We start from the raw sequence: 24,809 nt of genomic DNA, 5'->3' as shown, positions 1-24,809 counted from the left end.
GTCCCATGTACGCTTGACAAGAAGGTAAGAAAAACCGAACTTGAAACGTGTAATCGACCCAGACTTTAAATCAATTCCGGAAACGACCAGAAGTTCCGGATTGCGTCAATAGAAAAATAAAAATAATTTCTTCAAATTAAAAGCAATAAAATTTTCACAGTCGGGCGGATTTTCGAGGGTCGGTCGGTAAACTGCAAACAAACAATATTTTAATTTAAGACTGGCAGGTTTCATCCAACATTGACCTCACTTTCATGGTTCATTGGTCAATGTTAAGTTTTTGTGTTTTTGTCTGTTTTTCAAGTACTGTAAGCAATAGGTCAACTAAATATTTGGTGTATGGAATGATTGTAAGGTGTACATGTCTGTCTGGAAGCTTAAGGTATCATCTGACCTTGACCTCATTTTTATGGTTCAATTATCAATGTTAATTTTTTGTGTATTGGTCTGTTTTTCAAATACTTATAGCAATAGGTCAGCTATACTTGGTGTATGGAAGAATTGTAAGGTGTATATGTCTGTCTGACACAATTTATCTGACCTTCACTTCATAATTGTCATAGATTTTTTTAAATGTTAAGTATCTGTAATGCTTTTAGTAAAACCTTTATCTTTAAGACTTTCAACATAAAATCAATGGTCAGTAAAGCAGGCGAGACATTTCAGCCTGTGCACTCTTGTTATAAAGTCAATACTAACCTTTTACACTGACAGCAGTAATAGCAGGCTAGACACTGGGTTCCAAGGAACCCCTTACAAATTTTTCAAATAATATAAGCAGTAGGTGAACTATATTTGATGTATGGAATGATTGTTAGGTGTACATGTCTGTCTGGCAGATATAATCCGACCTTGACCATTTTTCATGGTTCATAGGTCAATGTTAAGTGTGATTTTTATACGACCGCAAAAAAAATTTTGTGGTCGTATATTGGTATGACGTTGGCGTCGTCCGAAGACACATTGGTTTTCGCACTCTAACTTTAGTTTAAGTGAATGGATTTCTATGAAATTTTAACACAAGGTTCAATACCACATAAGGAAGGTTGGGATTGATTTTGGGGGTTATGGTACCAACAGTAAAGGAAAAAGGGGCCAAAAATAAGCATTTTTGTAACTTCCAGACATAACTTGTGTGTTAGTGTATGGATCTCTCTGACATTGTACCACAAGGTTCCATATCACAAAAGGAATGCTGGGATTGATTTTGGGGGTAACTGCCTCAAAATTTTAGGAATTAGGGGCCAAAAAAGGGGCAAAAAACAAGCATTTTTCTAGTTTCATGACAATAACTTGTGTGTAAGTGTATGGATCTTTCTGAAATTGTACTACAAGGTTCCATATCACAAAGGGAAAGCTGGAATTGAGTTTGGGGGTAATTGCCGAAACATTTAGGAATTGGGGGCCAAAAAGGGGCCAAAAATAAGCATTTTTCTAGTTTCCAGACAATAACTTGTGTTCAAGTGTATGGATCTCTCTGAAATTGTACTGCAAGGTACCATACCACAAAGGGAAGGCTGGGATTGAGTTTGGGGGTGATGAATCATAAGGGGGTTAAAAAAAATTTGGGGGGGGGGGGATTTTTTTTTTTTTTCTTTTAAAATTTTCCATTTTAAGTTGGTTATTTCTGATTTATATTTAAAAGCAAATAATAATGATATGGTAGGAGATACACACCAAACAGGATGTGTAAATTATTATATAATAAGTATTGTGCAATAGCAAGAAATTTTCAATTGCACAGTATTGCACAATAGCAAGAAATCTTCAATTGCACAGTATTGCGCAATAGCAAGAAATCTTCAATTGCACAGTATTGAGCAATAGCAAGAAATATCCAATAGCACAATATTGCGCAATAGCAAGAAATTGTCAATTGTACAGTATTGCACAATAGCAAGAAATATTCTATTGCACAGTATTGTGCAAAAGAAGATACTTCGTATAAATTGCTTATTTCTTACCAATTTCAATGGGGTTTTATTCTTGAACTCATGGGGTTCTTTAATATGCTGAATCTAACCGTGTATTTAGTTTATGGATTTTGGGCCCTGTTTTTAAATTGGTCCACATTGAGGTCCAAAGGGTCCAAAATTAAACTTTGTTTGATTTTATCAAAAATTGAATTATTGGGGTTCTTTGATATGCCGAATCTAACCGTGTATTTAGATTCTTAGTTTTTGGTTCCGTTTTCAAATTGGTCTACATTTAGGTCCAATGGGTCCAAAATTAAACTTAGTTTGAGTTTAACAAAAATTGAATTCTTAGGGTTCTTTGATATCCTGAATCTAAACATGTATTTAGATTTTTGATTATGGGCCCAGTTTTCAAGTTGGTCCAAGTTGGGGTCCAAAATTAAACTTTGTTTGATTTCATCAAAAATTGAATTATTGGGGTTCTTTGATATGCCAAATCTAACCGTGTTTTTAGATTTTTAATTTTGGGTCCTGTTTTCATACGCCCGTCAAATTTTGACGGACGTATTATGTTATACAAATGTCCGGTGTCCGTCCGTCTGTCCGTCTGTCTGTCCGGCGTAAACATGTTGCACTGTAACTTGAGAATGACTAATCCAAATTTCATGAAACTTAACATAGTTGTTTCTTATGATGGTCAAACGATCTGTATACTTTTTGGTGAAAATAAGATTAAAACTTTTTGAGTTACGGGACTTAGTAACTAAAACAGGTGTGTGTTTTTTTTCACATGTCGCGCCGTATCTCAAAAACAATTTATGATTATTGCTTAAAACTTTACACACTTCTAGTTATATTAATCATAAGATCTGTATACTTTTTGGTGATGATTCAAAATTTTATTTTTGAGTTATTGAGTATTTTGTTAAAAAAGGGGGAGGGGTTTTTCACATGTCGCGCCTTATCTCAAAAACAGTTTATGATTATTGCTTAAAACTTTACACACTTCTTATTTATATTAACCTTAAGATCTGTATACTTTTTGGTGATGATTCAAAATTTTATTTTTGAGTTATTGAGTATTTTGTAAAAAAAAGGGGGAGGGGTTTTTCACATGTCGCGCCATATCTCAAAAATGATTTATGATTATTGCTTAAAATTTTACACACTTCTTAGTTATATTAATCTAAAGATCTGTATACTTTTTGGTTTTGATTCAAAATTTTATTTTAGAGATATTGAGTTTTTTGTAAAAAAAAAAAAAGGGGGGGTTTTCGCATGTCACGCCGTATGTCAGAAACTATTTATGCTTATTGCATAAAAATTCACACACAAGACGAAGGGCTATCATGCGCTCGTGGCGCAGCTGTTTATTTGAATTGGTCTACATTAAGGTCCAAAGGGTCCAAAATTAAACTTAGTTTGATTTTAACAAAAATTGAATTTTTGGGGTTCTTTGATATCCTGAATCTAAACATGTGTTTAGATTTTTGATTATGGGACCAGTTTTGAAGTTGGTCCAAGTTGGGATCCAAAATTAAACTTTGTTTGATTTCAACAAAAATTGAATATATGGGGTTCTTTGATATGCTGAATCTAAACATGTATTTAGATTTTAGATTTTTGGCCCAGTTTTCAAGTTGGTCCAAATTGGGGTCCAAAATTAAACTTTGTTTGATTTCAACAAAAATTGAATATATGGGATTCTTTGATATGCTGAATCTTACCATGTATTTAGATTTTTTATTTGTGGGCCCGCTATCAAATTGGTTCATATGAGGTCAAAAGGGTCCAAAATTAAACTTTGTTTGATTTCATCAAAAATTGAATTATTGGGGTTCTTTGATATGCCAAATCTAACCGTGTTTTTAGATTTTTAATTTTGGGTCCCGTTTTTGTTAATTGGTCTACATTAAGGTCCAAAGGGTCCAAAATTAAACTTAGTTTGATTTTAACAAAAATTGAATTCTTGGGGTTCTTTGATATGCTGAATCTAAACATGTGTTTAGATTTTTGATTATGGGACCAGTTTTCAAGTTTGTCCAAGTTGGGGTCCAAAATTAAACTTTGTTTGATTTCAACAAAAATTGAATATATGGGGTTCTTTGATATGCTGAATCTAACCATGTATTTTGATTTTGGACATTGGACCATAATAGGTAAATTAAAAAAATTGAAGTTCTTAGACCACATTCTTTCTGTGTCAGAAACCTATGCTGTGTCAAATATTTAATCACAATCCAAATTCAGAGCTGTATCCAGCTTGAATGTTGTGTCCATACTTGCCCCAACTGTTCAGGGTTCGACCTCTGCGGTCGTATCAAGCTGCGCCTAGCGAAGCATTTTATTTCAAATACCATAAGTAATAGGTCAACCATATTTGTTGTATGGATTGATTGTAACAATCGCAATAATTTAAACTCGCATTTTGAAATTTATTATATGAATTAAACAGGATTTTTCTCAATATCGCAAAAATTAAAATAACATTTTAGTCTAAAATGACAAAATCGCAATAATGAATGCATGTAATAATTTCTGAATTTACAGTACTTGTAGTAAAACTTTTATCTTTAAGACTTTCTACATAAAATCAATGGTCAGTAAAGCAGGTAAGACATTTCTGCGTGTGCACTCTTGTTACTCTTTTTTGCAGATACTATAGAAGATAGAATTTATAACAAATGAATTGATGAAAAACAAATTTGACATACATGAACTACAGGTTCCTGATTTGGGATAGGTGTCATGCAATAGAAGTTCCTTCATAATATAAGTTCCAAGTGAAAGAAAAACTGTAAATTCAGAAATTGTTGCGTGCATTTATTATTGCGATTTTTGAAAATTAACAAAAATGCGAGTTAAACTATTACGAATTTTGGAAAAGCTACATACAGATATATGTATTTGATATCAGAATGCAAGTTTTTATTATTGCGATATTCAAGTAGTCACATTATTCGCATTAATAAAATCCTTGCAATAATTTCAAAATTTACAGTATTCTGCAATATTATTTCCACTGGAACTAATATTATAGTAGTGTTCCACTGGAACAAATATTTTCATGTTTTTGTTCCTAACAGAATAAAAGGTAGAGAATATTTGTTCCAACAGGAACAGCTATTACGGCATTGTTTATAACAGTTCCCTGGGAACTTCTGTTGGGCAGAACAAATTTAGGTGACATAGGCACTGGGTTGAATATGTTTCTAAGCGCTCAACCCCCCTAACCAGGGACAGTGGCGAAACACCACAACATAATAACAAACTGTAAAAATCAAATATTTTTTTTGTAGTAGAAACTATAATAGAAAAAGTAGGTAGTAAAACTGTTCAGCACAACAAGATCTCTCATAACATGAAATATAAAGCAAAACATTGTGACACAGAAGCTCCTGTCCATGTTGTAAAAAGGCATGGATGTGCTTTTGCATTCTGATATCCCTGTGCCCTCCAGAGCTTTTTACTTTACAGTATGGTTTTGCTGGTTATTGAAGCCAATTTGGGGACCTGTAGTTGATAACATTCTTGTCCTTAGGTCTTTTGAGAAAAAGCAATTATGACGCACATTATTTTTATGCCCCACCTAGCGGCATTATGTTTTTCAGTCTGTGCGTTCGCTCTTTCGTTCATCCGTCCGTCGGTCTGTCCCGCTTCAGGTTAAAGTTTTGGTCAAGGTAGTTTTTGATGAAGTTGAAGTCCAATCAACTTGAAATTTAGTACACATGTTCCCTATGATATGATCTTTCTAATTTTGACCCCAATTTTACGGTCCACTGAACATAGAAAATGATAGTGGGAGTGGGGCATCCGTGTACTATGGACACATTCTTGTTTATAATTTTGCAAAATCTTGCTAGCAATAAGTTAAGACAATAGCTTAAGGTATGAGGTTGCATACATGTACATTTTATACTATAAAAAACAGTAAAAAGACTAGAAAAACAAAGCAGTGCCTGTATTTCTGTCATGCAACATTAGTAATTGCACAAAAAAATGCAGATGTGCATTTTGTGAACAATAGGCAAAAGAATACTGTAAATAGAAACTGGTTATTGTGACAAAATTTGTAAAAAATTTTATAATGAAATAAAATTTGCCTACCTTCCAACACCTAAAATGATTGGTAATAGAAGGACAAACAAATATACTTTTTATATTGGCCTTCATGTATAATAATATATTGAACCATTTCAGGCAGTTTTAGGAGCATCTGCAGTAAAAGATGAAAGAAATCTTGTACAAATAGAAACAAAGAATTTTGATCAAAAAGAATTGAAACAACCACTATTATCATTAACATTAGGAAAAAATGATATGGCAAGTACTACAATATATTTAAGAGGAAACTGAACTAACTTAAAACAGGGGTCTTTTGAAAGTGAGTTATTTTCTTTCTTTTTAGTGCTGGTTCTCTATATTGTAGAGCAGTAGTGAAAAAAGACATTTGCCATTTAAAAAAAATCTTTTGATTTCCTCTACTACTGAAGTTTCATGACTTTTTCCATGGTACAAGTAATCTAATTTGTTAATAATTCTGAAAATGTCTCTTCATCTTGAGGTAAAACTATTTTATATCTACTTCTCACTATTCTTATTTGTTGCAGCAAATTAGTACATCCTGCATGGAAAGGAAATAGAATATCAGGTTATGACATCTTTTTTATGGTTCAATGATTTTCTCAAACATTGAGTTTTCAAGCATTGGTCAGCTTACCATTTACATTATTGAGACTATAGATTGTTTGTATAAAGGTGTAATGAGACAGTCATGTTTCGTCAGAATTTCCGTTTTATATTCAATGTGTAGTGTAACAAAAGTGCCATACTCTCTGTACAGTAAAGAAACACTGCATCTATGACGAGTTTATTTACAACCACTGTGTCGATGTCTCTGCTGGGGAGGTTTTCTCCCCAAGGTTATCGCCATCCCAGTAGTCAGCACTTCTGTGTTGACACGAATTATAATTGATATGATCATAATTATAAATTTAACTGTTTACAAAACTTTTGATTTTTTTTCAAAAAAGGATTTTCTACCCCAGGAATAGATTACCTTAGCTGTATTTGGCAAAACTTTGCGGAATTTTGGGTTGTTAAATGTTCTTCAAAATTTCATACTTTATGTAGCCTTTTTAATTTATTATGCCCCTGTCGCAGCATGGGAGGGCATGAAGTGTGACCCTTGTTCGTCTGTATGTACGGCCCAAAATGGTTTTCGTTCTCTTTAGTTTGCCTCAACCAAACTAAAATGAAACTTATGCTACCACTTAACACAGATCAAGTTCGAATTTGGGTGGCGTCACTTTTACCATTTCTGTAGTTATGACCCTTTATTAAGTTATATGCAAAAAAGGAGGGGGGGGGGGGGCGGCATCATCATCATCTGTGTGGACACATTCTCCATATGTTTGATTTGAACATCCCTGATGAGTCTTTTGTAGACAAAATGCGTGTCTGGCATTCAAAATTTTAATCTGTGTCTATGATTAGTTGATCTAGTTAATTTGAAGGGTCTGTAGGTGACCCGATTGTTGAAGTCAAAATGTGTGTCCATGTTAAACAATCAATCTATATCTGGTATCCAGATAATTATACTCTTTAGTGTTTGTCTGGCATATGTCCATTGTCCTTGACCTCATTTTCATGGTTCAGTTGCATAAAAAGGCTGAATTTTTTTTTTTTTTATTCTGTCTTTTCACTTTGAATACATTTAAGCTCCATGTTATTTTAAATTCTATATTCAGAACATTTTTTCTGTTTTCATTTAGTGCATTGTCTTTAGTAACCATGATAATGTTTTTGTTTTGTAGACAAGTTTAGATGTGAGTTTCGGCCATGAAGTAGCTGTAGTGTTTCGACTTGTGGAGGGTAGTGGACCAGTTTGTTTATCAGCTCAACAGTTAGTAGGTGAGTTGTTATCATGATGTAGTGTTGTTCAGACATAAAGAATAACTTAATTCATAACAACTCTTATAGACGGGCAGTGTAATGCCTTGATAATTTTTTTCATTGATTAAAATGGTAGCAATACTGCATATCCAAGCACCAGTGATGTGTGGACAGTCTCTTACTATAAATTCAAAAAAAATTGTGCTGTTTTTATTAATGCAAAAATTGTGACAGGATGGGTTTTGCAAAACATTTTGCATTTTAAATTTTGATATCAATACTTGTATTTTGCATTCCTTGAAATCATAATAACTAAATTTTATTATATGCCCGTCGAAAAAGGAACACATTATGGTTTGTCTGTCTGTCAACATCTTGTAAGATAATTTAAATTTGCCGTAACCATTTCTCAGGTTATTTTAACACATTAGGATTGATAGAGGAAAGCTCCCTTTCAAGTTTCAATTTTTTATGCCCCTGCTTAACAATGGGGGCATTAAGTGTTACCCTGGACTCCGTCTGTCCTATCTGTCCCATTTTCATTTCCGCACTCTAGATTAAGTTTGTCTCATCCAAATTTTATGAAACTCCTACACAATGCTTCGGATAACAACACACTGACTTCGTATTTTTGCAGATAGTCATTTACTATTCTTGAGTTATGCTCCTTTTTAACTTTGAAAATTGCAAAGCTTGAGTTGGGGCGTTCACATCCTCCGACATATTGTTTTATTTTGCTTTGTTGTTCCAGAGTTGCAGGACTTTAACTGTTTGAATTAAGGCAATTTTACCAATATTGCGCATTAAAACCAGTATGCCTGGATTGATTGCCTCATTATTGTTCAGATTGGTGAAAGGAAGCACCCTTTCAATGTTTTCAATTTTCTGTTTCTCTGTTAAGAGTTTAGGTACTTTTATTGGCAGTAAATTTTTCGCACGTTCTTCCATAACTTCAGTTGGTTTGGATTGATTTGCTGACAACTTTACATAATTGTTTGAATTGGTGTATGACACAGGGTTCAATTAAAAAAATTCTGATATGTCATTCCAGATTTATGGGACTTTGACCGTCAGATAAATAAAAGGCATTTTTGAAATTTTGTGCACTAGCTATTGTATGCTTAGATCAATTTACTACAAAGCTTATACTGTTGTTGGGATTGGTGAATATACCCTTTTTATTTTGAAAATTTTCTGGTTTACCATTCCAGAGGTAATGAAATTTGGCATTGTTATGACTACTTAGAGAAGGTGTGCTGGGTACAAGGAAAAAAGTCATTCTTTGAAAATCATGGTAAAAAAAACTTAGTTTACCTGTTTTATTTAACCATCCCCCTTCATATGTACAAAAATAGCATGTCTTCTCTTTAACTTTGAAACCCTTTGGACTTCAGGGATGAATTAGTGGTGCAACTATAAAATTTCTTCCATCCATTAGTATAAGCTGTGTTTTCATGAAATAATCAGTTGCATCACAGTTTACTTATTAACTCCAGGGGTGCCCTCTATGATGTCTCCTATTACTATCCTCTAGTTATATTTGTTTCGGGTTTGTGGGAATCTTGTTTTCTTGTATATACTAGATAGATATATTTTTATGGTCCCGCCAAAAATTGGTCAGGGTCATATAGTTTTAACTATTAACCTTATCCATCTCAGTCATTCTGTCATTCCGCAACAAACAGTTATACCGCCTTCACATATTGTGCTGATTTTTAGTATTCGAGTCTACTATGATGATTTACAGATCGAGTGCAGTTTGGTTCTGCTCTGCTGATTTTTTGCCGAATTGCAGGCTTTGGACTTTGAAAATTTGAAAGCAGGGCCATTCTTGTTGTTGGACACATCTAGTTGCTTTTGTTGCCCCCCGCGTGACCCGTTGCTGGGGACATAGAAATAGTGGGCATCTGTCAAACCAGTTAATTATGTTGGAAATTGCATTGCAATTGCTCTCAAAACTTCATTTCTCTAAGATATTTATAAAAAGTTTTAAAGATAAAAAAAAAAAAAGGTTAATTATAGTTATTGCCCTTTAACATGTTTAACAGATAAAATATGTGCAATGCGGGGGAAACTGGAACTCTTGTTATTTTATTTTTGTCCCCTGCGCAACATGTTACCTTACAAATGTTTAATTATTCACCAGGGTAGTTTTGAAAAGAGGATGTCCATTCCCACTGTATGTTAAAAAAAGAGAGCAGTTAATGAATTTGCAAGTAATAAAATTGAGAATGGAAATGGGGAATGTGTCAAAGAGACAACAACCCGACCACAGAACAGACAACAGCAGAAGGCCACCAACAGAACAGGTCTTCAATGCAGCGAGAAATTCCCGCACCCGGAGGCGTCCTTCAGCTGACCCCTAAACAAATATATATACTAGTTCAGTGATAATGAACGCCATACTAAACTCCAAATTGTACACAAGAAACTAAAATTAAAAATAATACAAGACTAACAAAGGCTAGAGGCTCCTGACTTGGGACAGGCGCAAAAATGCGGCGGGGTTAAACATGTTTATGAGATCTCAACCCTCCCCCTATACCTCTAGCCAATGTAGAAAAGTAAACGCATAACAATAGCACATTAAAATTCAGTTCAAGAGAAGTCTGAGTCTGATGTCAGAAGATGTAACCAAAGAAAATAAACAAAATGACAATAATACATAAATAACAACAGACTACTAGCAGTTAACTGACATGCCAGCTCCAGACTTCAATTAAACTGATTGAAAGATTATGTCTTCATCATATGAATATCAGGCACAATCCTTCCCGTTAGGGGTTTAGTATCATACCATCATAACATATATGAGAAGAACATAACCCGTGTCATGCCAACAACTGGTTTTTAAATAAATGTGTTTAGTGCCGATGCAAAGACCCTATAAGTGAATCAATATTAACGCCAAAATATGCAATCTTTAATGACCTGACAAAATCTACACCCCAATAGTATCATGTTTTATAAAAAAATTTCTTAAAAAATCTCACAATGCATATTAAATGAAATCTGAGTTCTAGTATGCTGACTCTTCCGCAAAATGAGAGTTCCAAAGGGTTTTAGGGAATTAGGATGTTGAATTTAAAGAACATGCAGTTACTGTTAATTCAGAAACTGTCGCATGCATTCATTATTGGGATTTTGTAAGAATGGACAAAAATACTAGATTTATTATTGTGATATCAGGAAATATGCATATAGATATATATATATAAGTACGTCTTAACAAGTGACAACTCTACGACAGATCCATCCATTGGATCACCAGTGAAGATGATATATATATATAATTACTCTATATATCAGCACAACAATGTTAAATCTGCAAATTTGCGGAAGCAAATTTTTGTTCTTCCCTCACCGGGATTCGAACTCATGCTATTGAGATATCGAGAAAACACCGCCTGCACTGTTTGCAGCACTCTAGACCACTCGGCCACCTAGACTGAACTAATCAGCTTTCGGTGGCCTAGTGTTACCTTTCCTCTTCAGTAGAATCTAGAGTTGTAACACAGTACATGATATATTAGGCATGCAGATGGAATTGATTGCAGATTAGCTAAATTATCTATTGTAAAGGATCATAAGATCAGATACCAGAATGCCAGTTTTTATTATGGCTATTGTCACCCAGTCGCATTAATAGCATAAATAAAAACCTTGCAATAATTTCTGAATTTACAGTAGAGTAGGGTTATTATGTCATTAAGGGTTTTAATTTGTCTAATTTTTTCAATGCATAGGAAATGTGTTATATTAAAAGGAAAGTCTTTTTTAAGCAATTGTCCTAAATATAAAGGCTCAAGATTAAAAGTTTGCTGACAAATTGCTATTTTAGATTCCAATTTAAATTGATTTTCTATGTTTTCAGTAAATTCCAAGAAAACATTTTATTTTCCAGAATATCCAGATGATAGAAATATGTCACAAGATGAATCAGAATTAGAATGCACAGAAGAGGAGGAGGAGGAGGAAGAGGAAGAAGAATCACCCAAGAAAGTCGAAGTCACAAAAAAGAGAAAAGCATCATCACAAAAATCTGGCAAAAACAAGGTATTTGTAAAAAAAAATTGAAAGTATTTAGGCAACATAGGTTATATGTATTATTCATATTGTAGATGAAGCTCTGTAAAATTACTCTAGAAAATAATGGAAAAAACACTTGTTATAATAGATCAAGAAAGAAAGAACTTGTAATTTATGCATAGCACATAATAAACTGGTTTATATTGGATTATTATACTTGACAACAGACAATAAAAGTGTAGAAAATATTTCCTCTGCCGCATTTTTTGGAAATATTCTTCTGTAAACTAATATTGGATACAGAACAAATATAAACATGTTATTAATCCAGAAAGAAATAAAAAAAAAGATCAGGATTTGAAGGCAAAGATTTTCACTTCGAGATTTTTCTGGGTCAGTTGTGTTGGGTATACTAGTTTTTTATTTGGCCTTGAATTGTGGGTAAATTGAGGTATATCTTGTTTTCACTTCCATCTTCACCCCAGAATTTCATTTAATGGGATCATTTTTTTTTCTAGAAAAAAGGGAAGATGGAAGTGAGCCAAGATGATTCAGAAGATGAGGTAATCTCATTGTGCAACTGCATGTTTGCAGATTTTAGGGGGCACATAACACTTGTGGGGTGATCATTCTTAAAAAGTAAACACTTGTTTTGATAGTCTTTTGAAATTAAAGCATCTTATCATCTGTGCCAGTGTCCAGCCTAGGTGACATCAGTGATCACTTCTTGTGTCCTCTGTCACACTTGGTCAAACCACAACTCCTTGAAAAAAATCACCAGACGTTATTCTTTCTAAGACATGAAGTTGTGTACCTGCTTGTGTAATTTCTTATCTTTGTGATATTTTGGGGTTTCCCGTACCAAAACCTGGACTTACTCATTTCTGCTTATAACACTTTAATCTAAAAGTCCTAAAAAAAATTGGCTCAACAGAATTCAACCAAACTTGCTCAGATTCTTTTACAGGACAAGAAGTGCTTCTGTTTTAATTTTTGAGAGCAATTTTGGGGTTTCCAATACCAAAACTTGGGACTTTCTGCTTACATCAGTTTATCCAACAATTCCTTGAAAAAGATTTGACATGATTCAATTTAACTTGTACATATTCTGTTACAGGACATGGTCTGCTTTACAGATTTTATTAAGTGGTTTTTATACGCCCGTCAAATTTTTGATGGGACGTATTATGGTATACAAAAGTCCGGCGTCTGTCTGTCCGTCTATCTGTCCGGTGTAAACATGTCGCACCGTAACTTGAGAATGACTTATCCAAATTTCATGAAACTTAATATAGTTGTTTCTTATGATGGTCAAACGATCTGTATACTTTTTGAGTTACGGGACTTAGTAACTAAAACAGGTGTGTGTTTTTTTTCACATGTCGCGCCGTATCTCAAAAACAATTTATGATTATTGCTTAAAACTTTACACACTTCTTAGTTATATTAATCTTAAGATCTGTATACTTTTTGGTGATGATTCAAAATTTTATTTTAGAGATATTGAGTATTTTGTTAAAAAAGGGGGAGGGGTTTTTCACATGTCGCGCCGTATCTCAAAAACAGTTTATGATTATTGCTTAAAACTTTACACACTTCTAAGTTATATTAACCTTAAGATCTGTATACTTTTTGGTGATGATTCAAAATTTTATTTTTGAGTTATTGAGTATTTTGTAAAAAGGGGGAGGGGATTTTCACATGTCGCGCCGTATCTTGAAAACGATTTATGATTATTGCTTAAAATTTTACACACTTCTTAGTTATATTAATCTAAAGATCTGTATACTTTTTGGTTTTGATTCAAAATTTTATTTTTGAGATATTGATTTTTTTTTTTTTAAAGGGGGGGGGGGGTTTCACATGTCGCGCCGTATCTCAAAAACGATTTATGATTATTGCTTAAAATTTTACACACTTTTTAGTTATATTAATCTAAAGATCTGTATACTTTTTGGTTTTGATTCAAAATTTTATTTTAGAGATATTGAGTTTTTTGTAAAAAAAAAGGGGGGTTTTCGCATGTCACACCGTATGTCAGAAACTATTTATGCTTATTGCATAAAAATTCACACACAAGACGACGGGCGTATCATGCGCTCATGGCACAGATGTTTATTAGAGTTTGCCATACTAAAACGTGGCCAAGCATTTGTGCTTATGTCGTCAAATTGTTGAAAATGGTTTGGTAGAACACGGACTTGATCTTTTTTGGTTCAAACTTAAGGAGGCATTAATGTTGAAACTGTTTCATATCAAAAGTCGTGAAGTTATGAGCAGAGAAGTGAGAATAAAATGAATGATAGCATACAAACTAATGTTGATTATTAGCATCACAGTTTTATATATGGTATTTTTGTTTGATGGACAGAAAATACTCTGTATCCTGTATTTAGCTTTTGTCTATCACATTGTTGTGATTGTTGTTGACCAAATATATTACAGGATGAGGCTGAAGAAGATATGGATGAAGAGGATGAAGATGAAAGTATGGACGATGAAGAGGATGAAGAAGAAATGAGTAGTCCAGAAAAAAGGTAAGCATCACTAACCATTAAACCAAAGATTGTATTTATGGCAGAATAGTTGGTGTTGCCACATGATTTTTAAAACGTTTCACAATTTGGTGGGTAACTGCATGCAGGTGTAAGGTTTGACACTATATTGTTGTTTTTTCTAGGTCAAAAATGTTCCATCTGTTCAGGTAGTGTGTATTGTGAACATCTGAAGGATGTTTTCTTATAGAATTGCACTACTTTTCATGCTCTGCCTATGATATCAGTGGAGCATTATACCTTCTGGTCTATGCATCCACTGTCTGTCTGTTCTTCAGTTAATTCTTTATCAAGTTCAAGTTTTTGATTAAGGTAGTATACATTGAAGTGGTCACATTAACTTGAAAATTAGTACACACGTTTATTATGATGCAAGCTTAAAATTAGTATGCCAAATTTAATGATTGTATGAAGAGTTCTTATTGTACGAGACATACCTTTCCGTTTCTGCTTTTAATTCTGAACATTTCAAAGCTTGTTGAGCTTTATAGATATATAGTGTTGCTTGGCAATTATAGAGAAATGTGTTCGACAATGATTGATATTAGAAATCAACCTGCATTATAACAGTATTAGATGTTGATATTTTGATTTTGACAATTCGAATAAATACAACATGCTTCATACCACATCTTCCTATATCTATTGTGTATATTTCATGCTTTGGTTTATTTTTTGTTAAAATTATTTTGCATGGAAGATTAGGTCATTGGGTTTCAAATGTCTATGCAGTTGTCTTTCTTTGTATATTTTTTTTACTGAAATTCAATATTCTGTTTCAGTGATAAAAAGAAAGGGAAGAATGCCAAAGTGAGTATATTTACTAACTTAACCCCTCCACATAGCCATATGCTTGTCATAAGAAGGGAACCATGTCAGTGTCTTGTGTTAAATCTTTAATTTTTGTGTTATTGGTGTTGATGGCAATTCTTTAATAGTTTGTTAGATTTATTCAAAACTTTTCAGACTACTGATTATTTCAAGCTAGACATTGAACAGACACCTACCTTGTGGTAATTTGTGTTGATGTAGTCTTGTATACACAGTCTCCTTTTATTGTCCCCTGGCTGTCACACCGGGGTGGATATGGTAATGGGGTTTCAAAGTTACAGGACTTTAACCATTTGAATTAAGGCATTTTTTTACATATCACACACTAACTGCAGTATGTCTGGATTGATTTTTTTAATTTTCTGTTTTTACGTTCCAGAGTTGCAGGACTTAACTTGTCTAATTTAATTAAATTTTTTCACATGTTGTACCACAACTTTACATAATTGTTGGAACTGGTGAACAGAACACACCATTTAATTTGAAAATATTTCCGATATGATCCAGAGTTTTAGATAAAAGGCGGTTTTTAAATAGTGTGTGCAGTAGCTATAGTTTGCTTGGATCAAATTACTACAAACTTAATGCTGTTGTTTGAATTGGTGAATATGAAAATTATCGGGTTTATCATTCCAGAGTGGTGGGGCTTTTAACAGTGCATAATTTTTTAGAGAACCATTTTTTTGCCTCTGATTTAATGTCTCCTAGATATCCCATTTTATTTTTGCAGCAATTTCAATATGCACAATAAGAGTGTATCATGCCCTCTTGGTGCAGTGTTTATTTTGAGTATTGTATCAGTGACACCTTGTGAATGGAACTCCGCAGACTATTTGACAGAAAGCTCTCATACTTGGTAGGATTGTTTACCATCATGTGTTGTTCACCATATTATAGTCATTTTAATTTGACAATTTTTACTGCAGTTACAGGACTTGGACCATTTTTGAAATTTTGTACCACAATGGAGCTTTCTGAATGAAACTCCAGGTGACATCATTTAAAAGAAAAGCTCTCTTACTTGTTAGGTTATACCGAAGTTATACCTTTATTTTGATAATGCCATTTTAATGGAGTTATTGGACATTTACCATATTTTGACTATTCTACCACTAAGACACACTGTGACACACAATTTAATTCCTAATTTTCACAGCAGTGGGGGACATTTTGCTAGGTTTATTAATTTTGTTCACGTTTTATTACCTGTTCCTATGTTTATTCCAGACTAGGCACCTGGGTTGGTGCTAGAGTTTGTTGGGGCTTATAAAAAACATTTGTGTGTGCTTGGATCAGTGTGTGTTGACAAAAAATAAATTGAAAGATACTAAATTTTATTGGTTAAGTTTGTCTGGAAGTTTAAATAGCCATTGAAAGAATTGGAAAATAGGCAAAATTAGCAAAGAAAAAATTATTCCATTGTAAAATAATCTTTAAGATGATTCGAAAGCCAACTGAAGAATAATTGAGAAAGTTTAGTTGATTTACACAAACCTGTCCTATAGTTATTTACATCCTTTGTTTTCAAGCTTCTTCACAAAAGGGAGCTTCCTTTTATAAATCAATAATATAAAGTTTTGTGGAAATCAATCCAGACATACTGCAGTTTAGTGTTTGATATGTGAAAAAATGCCTTAATTCAAATGGTTAAAGTCCTGTAACTTTGAAACCCCATTATTATATCTTAGACAAGCTAGAGTGAAAAGAGATGTCTACTATCGTTTCTTCTTTCCGAGAACAGCAGGAGAATGGAACAAATTACCATAATCTGTAGTAGAGTTTTTGCTGTCTCATTGGTTATCATACCAGATCTCATAATATTTCTTTTAGAAAATCGTGTATTGGAATCATTTCCTACATCATGTATTTTAAAATGCCCTCAATTCCTCTCACATCACCATTTTGCAAAGAAGATATCTGGAGTTGTGATATTTAACTGCTTTCAAACTACAGTACAGTCAAACACAAATGAGACCGGAGTGCTAATCCAGCAGCCATTATGTAAGCTTCATATCTTAGGAAGATAGAAAAGCTGGATAATCTTCACGTTTGTTTCAGATGCCTTGTGGTATGAACTTTCAGCCCATTGTCCTTGACCTTCACTTTCATAGTTTATTTATCTACATTCAGTTTTTATATTGGGTACATGCCCAAATACCACTAGCAACAGCTAGGTCAACTATATTTGATGTCAAATGATAGTTAATTGTTATCTGTCTGCCAGTATTCATTTGACCTTGACCTTATTTTCATGGTTAATTTGCCTCATCACTTTTTTGTGTTTTTAAGTATGTTTTCTCAGAAACTACAATAACTAGGTGTATATAATTGTTGCAGGGTGTACATGTCAGTCTCGCATGGTTCATCTGACATTGACCTCATTTTTATGGATTATTTATAATGTTAACTTTATGTGAAAAAGATCTCCACTTTTTAAGACTTTCAACATAGAATTCAGTCATGATCAGTAAAGCTGGAGGGTCATTTCAGTTTGTGCACTTTTATGTAACCTTTAATTATTTTAAAATAGGCTTGATTTGATACACAAGTAGAATTTTGTATCATACCGACTCCATGAATTCATTTTGAAAATTGTACATTTTGATCCAGATTACAAGTTGTAAAGACTAAAGATATAAATGAAAGGTCTTTGATCATTATTTGTCAATGGGTTATAAAAGTGTTGTTGGTCTGTAGTTGTAAAAACATTATAGTTATTGAGTGTTTAACTATTGTGTTTATATTTGTGAAGGAAGAGAGTTTGAGTGGTGTATAAATGTTTGTTGTTTCACCTCTGACTAGACCAGTAGGCAGAATAAACAAGTCTTCATGGTTATATTGAATCACATTTGGTCTGAATTGTATACAAGTTCATAAAGGTGAGAAACACATAAGAAGTTGCTATTCTTGTAGAACATGAACTATTTTTAGGGCATAGACAATTTAATTTCATTAAACTAAGATTTACCATTCAGTCATATAATAACATGATTAAAAAAAAGGGTGGCACTAACATCGAACCAATACTCAAGATTAAAAAAAATTGCATAAGAGTTTCGTGTGGCTCTTCTGGGCCTTAATTGAGTCTTACAAATCATGAAGGTAAACAAAAATTACCTCAATTTGGCTGAATCTGTGATGCACCTTTTCCTATACAGGCATATGTACTTTAATATGATAATTATAGGATGTAAAGGTTTTGTGTAAAAGTTTCAATTTCTTCCTTTACCAGCATAAGTTTTGCACTATCAGTTTTTTGTTAGAAAGTAGAATAAATGTTAAAATTATCCAGCACATACAGGTGTGTCTTCAATGAACATCTTTATAAACACCAGAGAAGAAACTTGAAATATTGTTTTGCAACCATTCTCAAAATACAATAACACTAGAAATACCAGAGAAGAAACTTGAAAGCTTCATTGGCAACCACTCTCATCATACAAATAATAATACTTATAAATGTAAGAGATACCATGATAAATTCTGATCTTGATGTATAGTTGAGGTTTGAACAATTTTTCACTAAAGCATGCTGTGTTTTATCATAAATCAGGCTGTTTGTTTTTTTCAATTTGAATTATTTTACTTTTAATGCTTACTATTTGGTATGGGTATTGCTAATTGTTGAAGGCTGTATGGTGTGACCTATAGTTTCTTAAATTCATGTCATTTGGACTCTTGTAGATAGTAGTGTCATTTACAATCATAACACATCTTTTTTTTTTTTAGCTCACCAGGCCTAAAGGCCAAGTAACCTTTTCTCATCATTTGGCGTCCGTCATTAACTTTTACCAAAATGTTTTCCTCTGAAACTACTGTGCCAAATTTAACCAAACTTAGCCACAATCATCATTAGGGTATCCTGTTTTAAAAAATGTGTTTAATGACCCCGCCTTCCAACTAAGATGGCCAACATGGCTAAAAATAGATAATTAGAGTTATTGTCCTTTAATGATAATTTCTTCCATTTTTTTGTGTTATTGATTTATATCATACAAAAATCATCTCTGAAACAGCTGGGCCAAATTAACCAAACTTGGTCACAATCATCATTAGAATATCTAGTTTGAAAAATGTCAATTGACCACACCTGCCAACCTATATGGTCGACATGGCTAAAAAAAAGAGCATGGGGTAAAATGCAAGTTTTGTCTATTATCTTGAAAACCACTTTGAATAAAGAAAATCTGATAGAGACAGAAATGTTCAGAATGTTGATCTATCTGCTGTCCATGTACGTCAAAACTGTCAGATGTCTTATAGGAGTTAATAACCATAAATGTCACATTTTACCATTTTTATGCCCCACCTAAGATAGTAGGGGCAATATGTTTTCTGGTCTGTGCGTTCGTTCGTCCGTCCATCCGTCCGTCTGTCCCGCTTCAGGTTAAAGTTTTTGGTCAAGGTAGTTTTTGATGAAGTTGAAGTCCAATCAACTTGAAACTTAGTACACATGTTCCCCATGATATGATCTTTCTAATTTTAATGCCAAATTAGAGTTTTGACCCCAATTTCACGGTCCACTGAACATAGAAAATGATAGTGCGAGTGGGGCATCTGTGTACTATGGACACATTCTTGTTTTTCTCCATTTTTGCTGATTATTTTGAAAACTATAATAGATAGAAAGAAAATTTATTCCTGAAAAGTGATCAGCAAGGCAGGATCTACAAATAAGTCTTTTGGATGAAATCAGACGACCCCTTATTGGAGTTATTGCTCTTTGATGACAATTTTTACCAATTGTTTGTGTTTTTGCCTAATATGCTAAATACTAAAATAGATAGAAACTATAATGATTTAAAGACGATCTACAAATAAGTTTACATGACTGAAATTTCCAACTGACTCCTTATAAAAGTTATTGCCCTTTAATGACGATTTTACATTTAAATACGCTCGTTTATGGGACGTATTATGGTATACCCTTTTCTGTCGTCAAAATGTTGGACAATAACTAAAAAAATGCTTTTAACCAATTTTCATGAAACTTTGGTGAATTTTTTATATCTATTGACGTAAGCTCCCTTTTAATTTTTATAGGTTTTAGATTTTACATTTCTGAGTTATGGGACTTTATTCATAAAAAAAAAGGGGTGTTTTCCAGTTTTCTGACTATAACTCGAAAATGCTTTAAACAATTTTCATGAAAATTGGGTGAATTGTTTATATATATTGACATAATATAAATAAAAAGATGTGGTATGAAAGCCAATGAGACAACTCTCAATCCAAGTCACAATGTATAAAAAGTAAACAATTATAGGTCAAAGTACGGCCTTCAACACAGAGCCTTGGCTCACACCGAACAGCAAGCTATAAAGGGCCCCAAAATGACAAGTGTAAAATAATTCAAACAGGAAAAACAACGGTCTAATCTATATATAAAAAAAAAGAAACGCTTATGAACCACACCAACAAACAACATCCACTGAACAACAGGCTCCTGACTTAATATGTTCCCTTTCGATTTTTCCTGTTTTCGGACAATAACTAAAAAATGCTTTGAGCAGTTTTAATGAAACTTTGATGACTGGTTTATATCTATAAAGATAAACTCCCTTTAGTATTTTTATAGGCTCGTTTACGGGACGTAGTATGGTATACCGTTGTCCGCCGTCAACATGTCGAACAATAACTCAAAAACGCTTTGACCCATTTGCATGAAACTGGTGAATTGTTTATATCTATTGACGTGAGGTCCCTTTGGATTTTTAAAAATTTTACATTTTACATTTCTGAGATAAAGGGGTTTTATTCATTAAAAAAAGGGGATTTTCCAGTTTTCGGACAATAACTTAAAAACACTTTGACCAATTTGCATGAAACTTTGGTGAATTGTTTATATCTATTGAAGTGAGCTCCCTTTTTAATTTTTATAAATGTTAGATTTTACGTTTCCGAGTTATGGGGTTTTATTCATTAAAAAAGGGGGATTTTCCATTTTTCAGACAATAACTCAGAAACGCTTTAACTAATTTGCATGAAACTTTGGTGAATTGTTTATATTTATTGATATGAGCTCCCTTTCGATTTTTATGAATTTTAGATTTTATATTTCCTAGTTATGGGGTTTTATTCATTAAGAAAGGGGGATTTCCCAGTTTTTCGAACAATAACTCAAAAATACTTTTAGTAGTTTTCGTGAAACTTTGGTGGATTGTTGATATCTATTGACCTACGCTCCCTTTTGATTTTTATAAATTTTAGATTTTACGTTTCCAAGTTGGGGAATTTTCCAGTTTTCGTATAATAACTCGAAAGCGCTTTAAGCATTTTTTATGAAACTTTGGTAACTGGTTTATATCTATTGAAATAACCTCCCTTTAGTTTTTTTTGTAAATTTCTGATATGACATTGAGAAGTTATGGAACTTTATTCTTTGAAATGCGATGGGCGTATCATGCGTTCATGGCGCAGCTCTTTATTTTCATAAATTTCGGATGTGATATTGAGGAGTTATGGAACTTTATTCGTTGAAAAGTATCATGCGCTCAAGGTGCAACTCTTTATTGCCTATTATCTTGATAACTAAGACAGAAACTTTAGATAACAAAAACGATCAGCAAGACGAGATGTACAAATAAGCCACATTGACAAAATCTTCAGTCATCTCTTTATTGGAGTTATTGCCCTTTAAAGATGATTTTTACCTTCTTTTTTTTTTAGTTTTTATTATCTTGAAAAGTATAATAAATACAAATGTAAATAGAATCTTTAAAAAGCAAAAAAAAAAACACCAGCAGGACAAGATATGTCAACATGACTGAAATTGTTATATAGCTCTTAAAAAAGTTATTCCCCATTGATGATTTTCAGAGTTCGTGAAAATGGTCCGTCCTGTCGGTCAAAATGAGGCTCGGACCAGTATTTTGAAGGCTATTGCCGGTCCCGATGACCGATGTAAAAACGGCTGTTGTAGTGCATATTTAGGCACATTTTTACATCGGTTATTAGATGTACCGCAACTGTTTCCAATACATGTTTACATCGGTTATCAGATGTACCCGCTGCCAATTTCCGGTACTGGTTTACGGATTCATTATAAACAAACCAAAGGGACGATCTACACGTGGCCTACTAAATTTGTTCATAGAGCCATCCCTGGCAAAAAACAGGAGATTGAACCCTTCAATGGAGCAAACAAATACTGTAACAGCCGAGAAAGTGATTCAGATGATGAAATGGATAGTGAAGATGACTTTAAATAAGAACAATCAGAAGACCTGAACTGGGACTTCATTGTTAATTTGCCTGTTGGTGTGAAGAATAAAACTAATATTAATAAAGTTATTTTTCGATAAAATATGTTATTAATTTTATTTCAGGATAAAATTGACATTTTGTTGGACTGGCTAAAATTTTGTAGGATTGACAAATAATCATGCTTTGTCGGTCCCATGACCGACGGGTCAAAATAAGTTTTCGCGAACTCTGGATTTTTGTCAAGCCTGCAAAATTTATTTCGCGAAAGCGAGTCATAGCGATCCTAGAATCCGTCGGCGACGTAAACATTTAGGTTCAGTCTGTGGTTAAAATTTTTTTAAGACCTCAATAAATTTGTCAAACCTACATGGAATTTTATGAAATTTGGACAGAAGCTGGTTTATGACGAAAATACAGTATCCATAGCAAAATTTTGAAAATATTTATTTTTATTTTATTCCATATTTTACTGATAAATGGACTTAGTTTTTTTACACATAACCTGAGGTAAAAGTTTTTCAGTCATCAATAAATTTGTCAAACCTTCATGGAATCATATGAAATTTGGACAGCAGCTTGTTAATGACCAAAATACAGTATCCAGCAAAATTTTGAAAATAATTATTTACATTTTTCCGTATTTTACTAATAAATGGACTTAGTTTTATTTACAATTAACAAGTAGATACCGTCTGGGGTTAAAGTTTGTTACACATAAAATACTTTGTCAAACCTTCATAGAATTTTATGAAACTTTTTTATGATTATGAGATAATGTCTGAAGCAAACTTTTGAAAATATTTTTTTAAATTTCGGTATTTTTCTGATAGATGGACAGTCTGGGATTAAATTTTCTTGACATGATAAAATTAGTAAACCTTCAAGGATTGTTATGAATCTTGGACAGAAGCTAATCTTCAAGACCAAGAAATAGCATCTGAAGAGTGTTTTTTTTTTTAAATTCTGTATTTTACTGATAAATGGACTCACTTTTTAAGTCAACAGTACACTTTTACACTGACAGCAGCAATAGTTAGCGAGACAGAGAGTTCCGGGGAACACCTTACAAATTTTTACTAAAAAAGTGGCCATTGTTGAAGATGCAGGAGAGCTATACAGGCTCCCTAGAGCCTCTAGTTTTATATTGTGAACAATTTATATTGAGAAATAATACTTGAAATAGTCAACTGATACAAATACCCTATGCTTCCATGGAGAAACTATCATTGATTGTTTCATACTGGCTTTAACTTTAAAAAAGGATACAAATCTTTGAGAAAATAATTCTGTATTTGAAGATGAAGTTACATATTTTAAGTGTTAATTTGGAATGTAGATTTTATTATAACATGGGATGAGTTGGTATTTTGACATTGACATTTCAATTTAAACTGGATTCATTTCAGTGAAGAATTTTAATCTGTATACATAGATTTGTTTCTAAATCAACAATCTTTATGGTATGTTGTTATATGGCCATACAAAATACCACCTGCAAAATGCAAATTTTTAAAAACACTTGTTATTGAAAAAAATCCTTTCATTTGAAAATTAAATTAAGACTTATTTATTTTGCCTCCCTAAGAGTTTGTGTAGCATGTCATATAAAACTTTTTTGTATTTGGGAAAAACAAGTAATTGAAATTCGAACTATGCACTTTTCATTGTATTTTTTTATAAAGATTTTCTAAAAATTACAAAACCTAGAAGGGTAGAAGGAAAGGTAAAAACATACTTCAAACAATTTGTGTAGTTTTTTGTCCCAGTTCTATTGCAAAAACGGGAATAGTAACATAACTACAAAAATGGCATTTCTGTAAATTAACAAACTCTTCATAAGAACAAGCATTAAAAATATAATAAATAAATGTCAAGTTTTCTATTTTTGATAGCAAATGATTCAATTTTCTCCGTTTTTATTGGGTTTAATAAATTTTCCAAATGTTCAAAAGAAGCTGAATTAAACATATAAATGCTGTATCAAACATTCACTGAAAAGTGAAGGAAAGCTTGAACTTCTGTAAGAAAAATTCATTCATTGAAGAATTTCACTTTTAATATATAAAGAAAATGTCCGATTATTTTTCCATTAGACAGAGGTGAAATAAGGCCTGGATAAATTTTGAAAGGAGTGCACTGCATCAACCAGCATGTTACAATTGATGCCATAAAGCTAGTTATAAAAGATGTCACGATTCAAATGGTACATATGTTCAGTATAATGAGAAGGTTTTCGTGGATAGTTGATTTCTACAGCGTTAATCTGTGTAGGATTTGACTTGTCACAGGCATGTTGTCAATTCGATTCACTCCCATCAATTGGTACTAATGACCTTTTCACCACAGCACTCTTCACAGATGACCATGCAGAAAATTA

The 24,809-nt window shown here is 32.9% G+C and overlaps 1 protein-coding gene across 2 annotated transcripts in view; it reads left to right on the top strand.

Moving 5' to 3' along the window:
- Positions 1 to 24,809, top strand: part of LOC127735403 (mitotic apparatus protein p62-like) — a 54,288-nt gene that overhangs the window by 15,610 nt on the left and 13,869 nt on the right. Inside the window, exons 3-8 of one of the 2 annotated variants that reach the window (XM_052245581.1) lie at positions 6,117 to 6,239; positions 7,733 to 7,829; positions 11,716 to 11,867; positions 12,359 to 12,403; positions 14,286 to 14,377; positions 15,178 to 15,205. In XM_052245581.1, the coding sequence (XP_052101541.1) occupies positions 6,117 to 6,239; positions 7,733 to 7,829; positions 11,716 to 11,867; positions 12,359 to 12,403; positions 14,286 to 14,377; positions 15,178 to 15,205 (537 nt within the window). The remainder of the gene's footprint in view (positions 1 to 6,116; positions 6,240 to 7,732; positions 7,830 to 11,715; positions 11,868 to 12,358; positions 12,404 to 14,285; positions 14,378 to 15,177; positions 15,206 to 24,809) is intronic. The other variant, XM_052245582.1, reaches the window with a different exon arrangement.

Source organism: Mytilus californianus, unplaced genomic scaffold (assembly GCF_021869535.1).
Source record: "Mytilus californianus isolate M0D057914Y unplaced genomic scaffold, xbMytCali1.0.p SCAF_3, whole genome shotgun sequence".
Taxonomy (NCBI): domain Eukaryota; kingdom Metazoa; phylum Mollusca; class Bivalvia; order Mytilida; family Mytilidae; genus Mytilus; species Mytilus californianus.
Note: the sequence above shows the minus strand (reverse complement) of the source record. Positions and strands in the feature narration are given on the sequence as shown.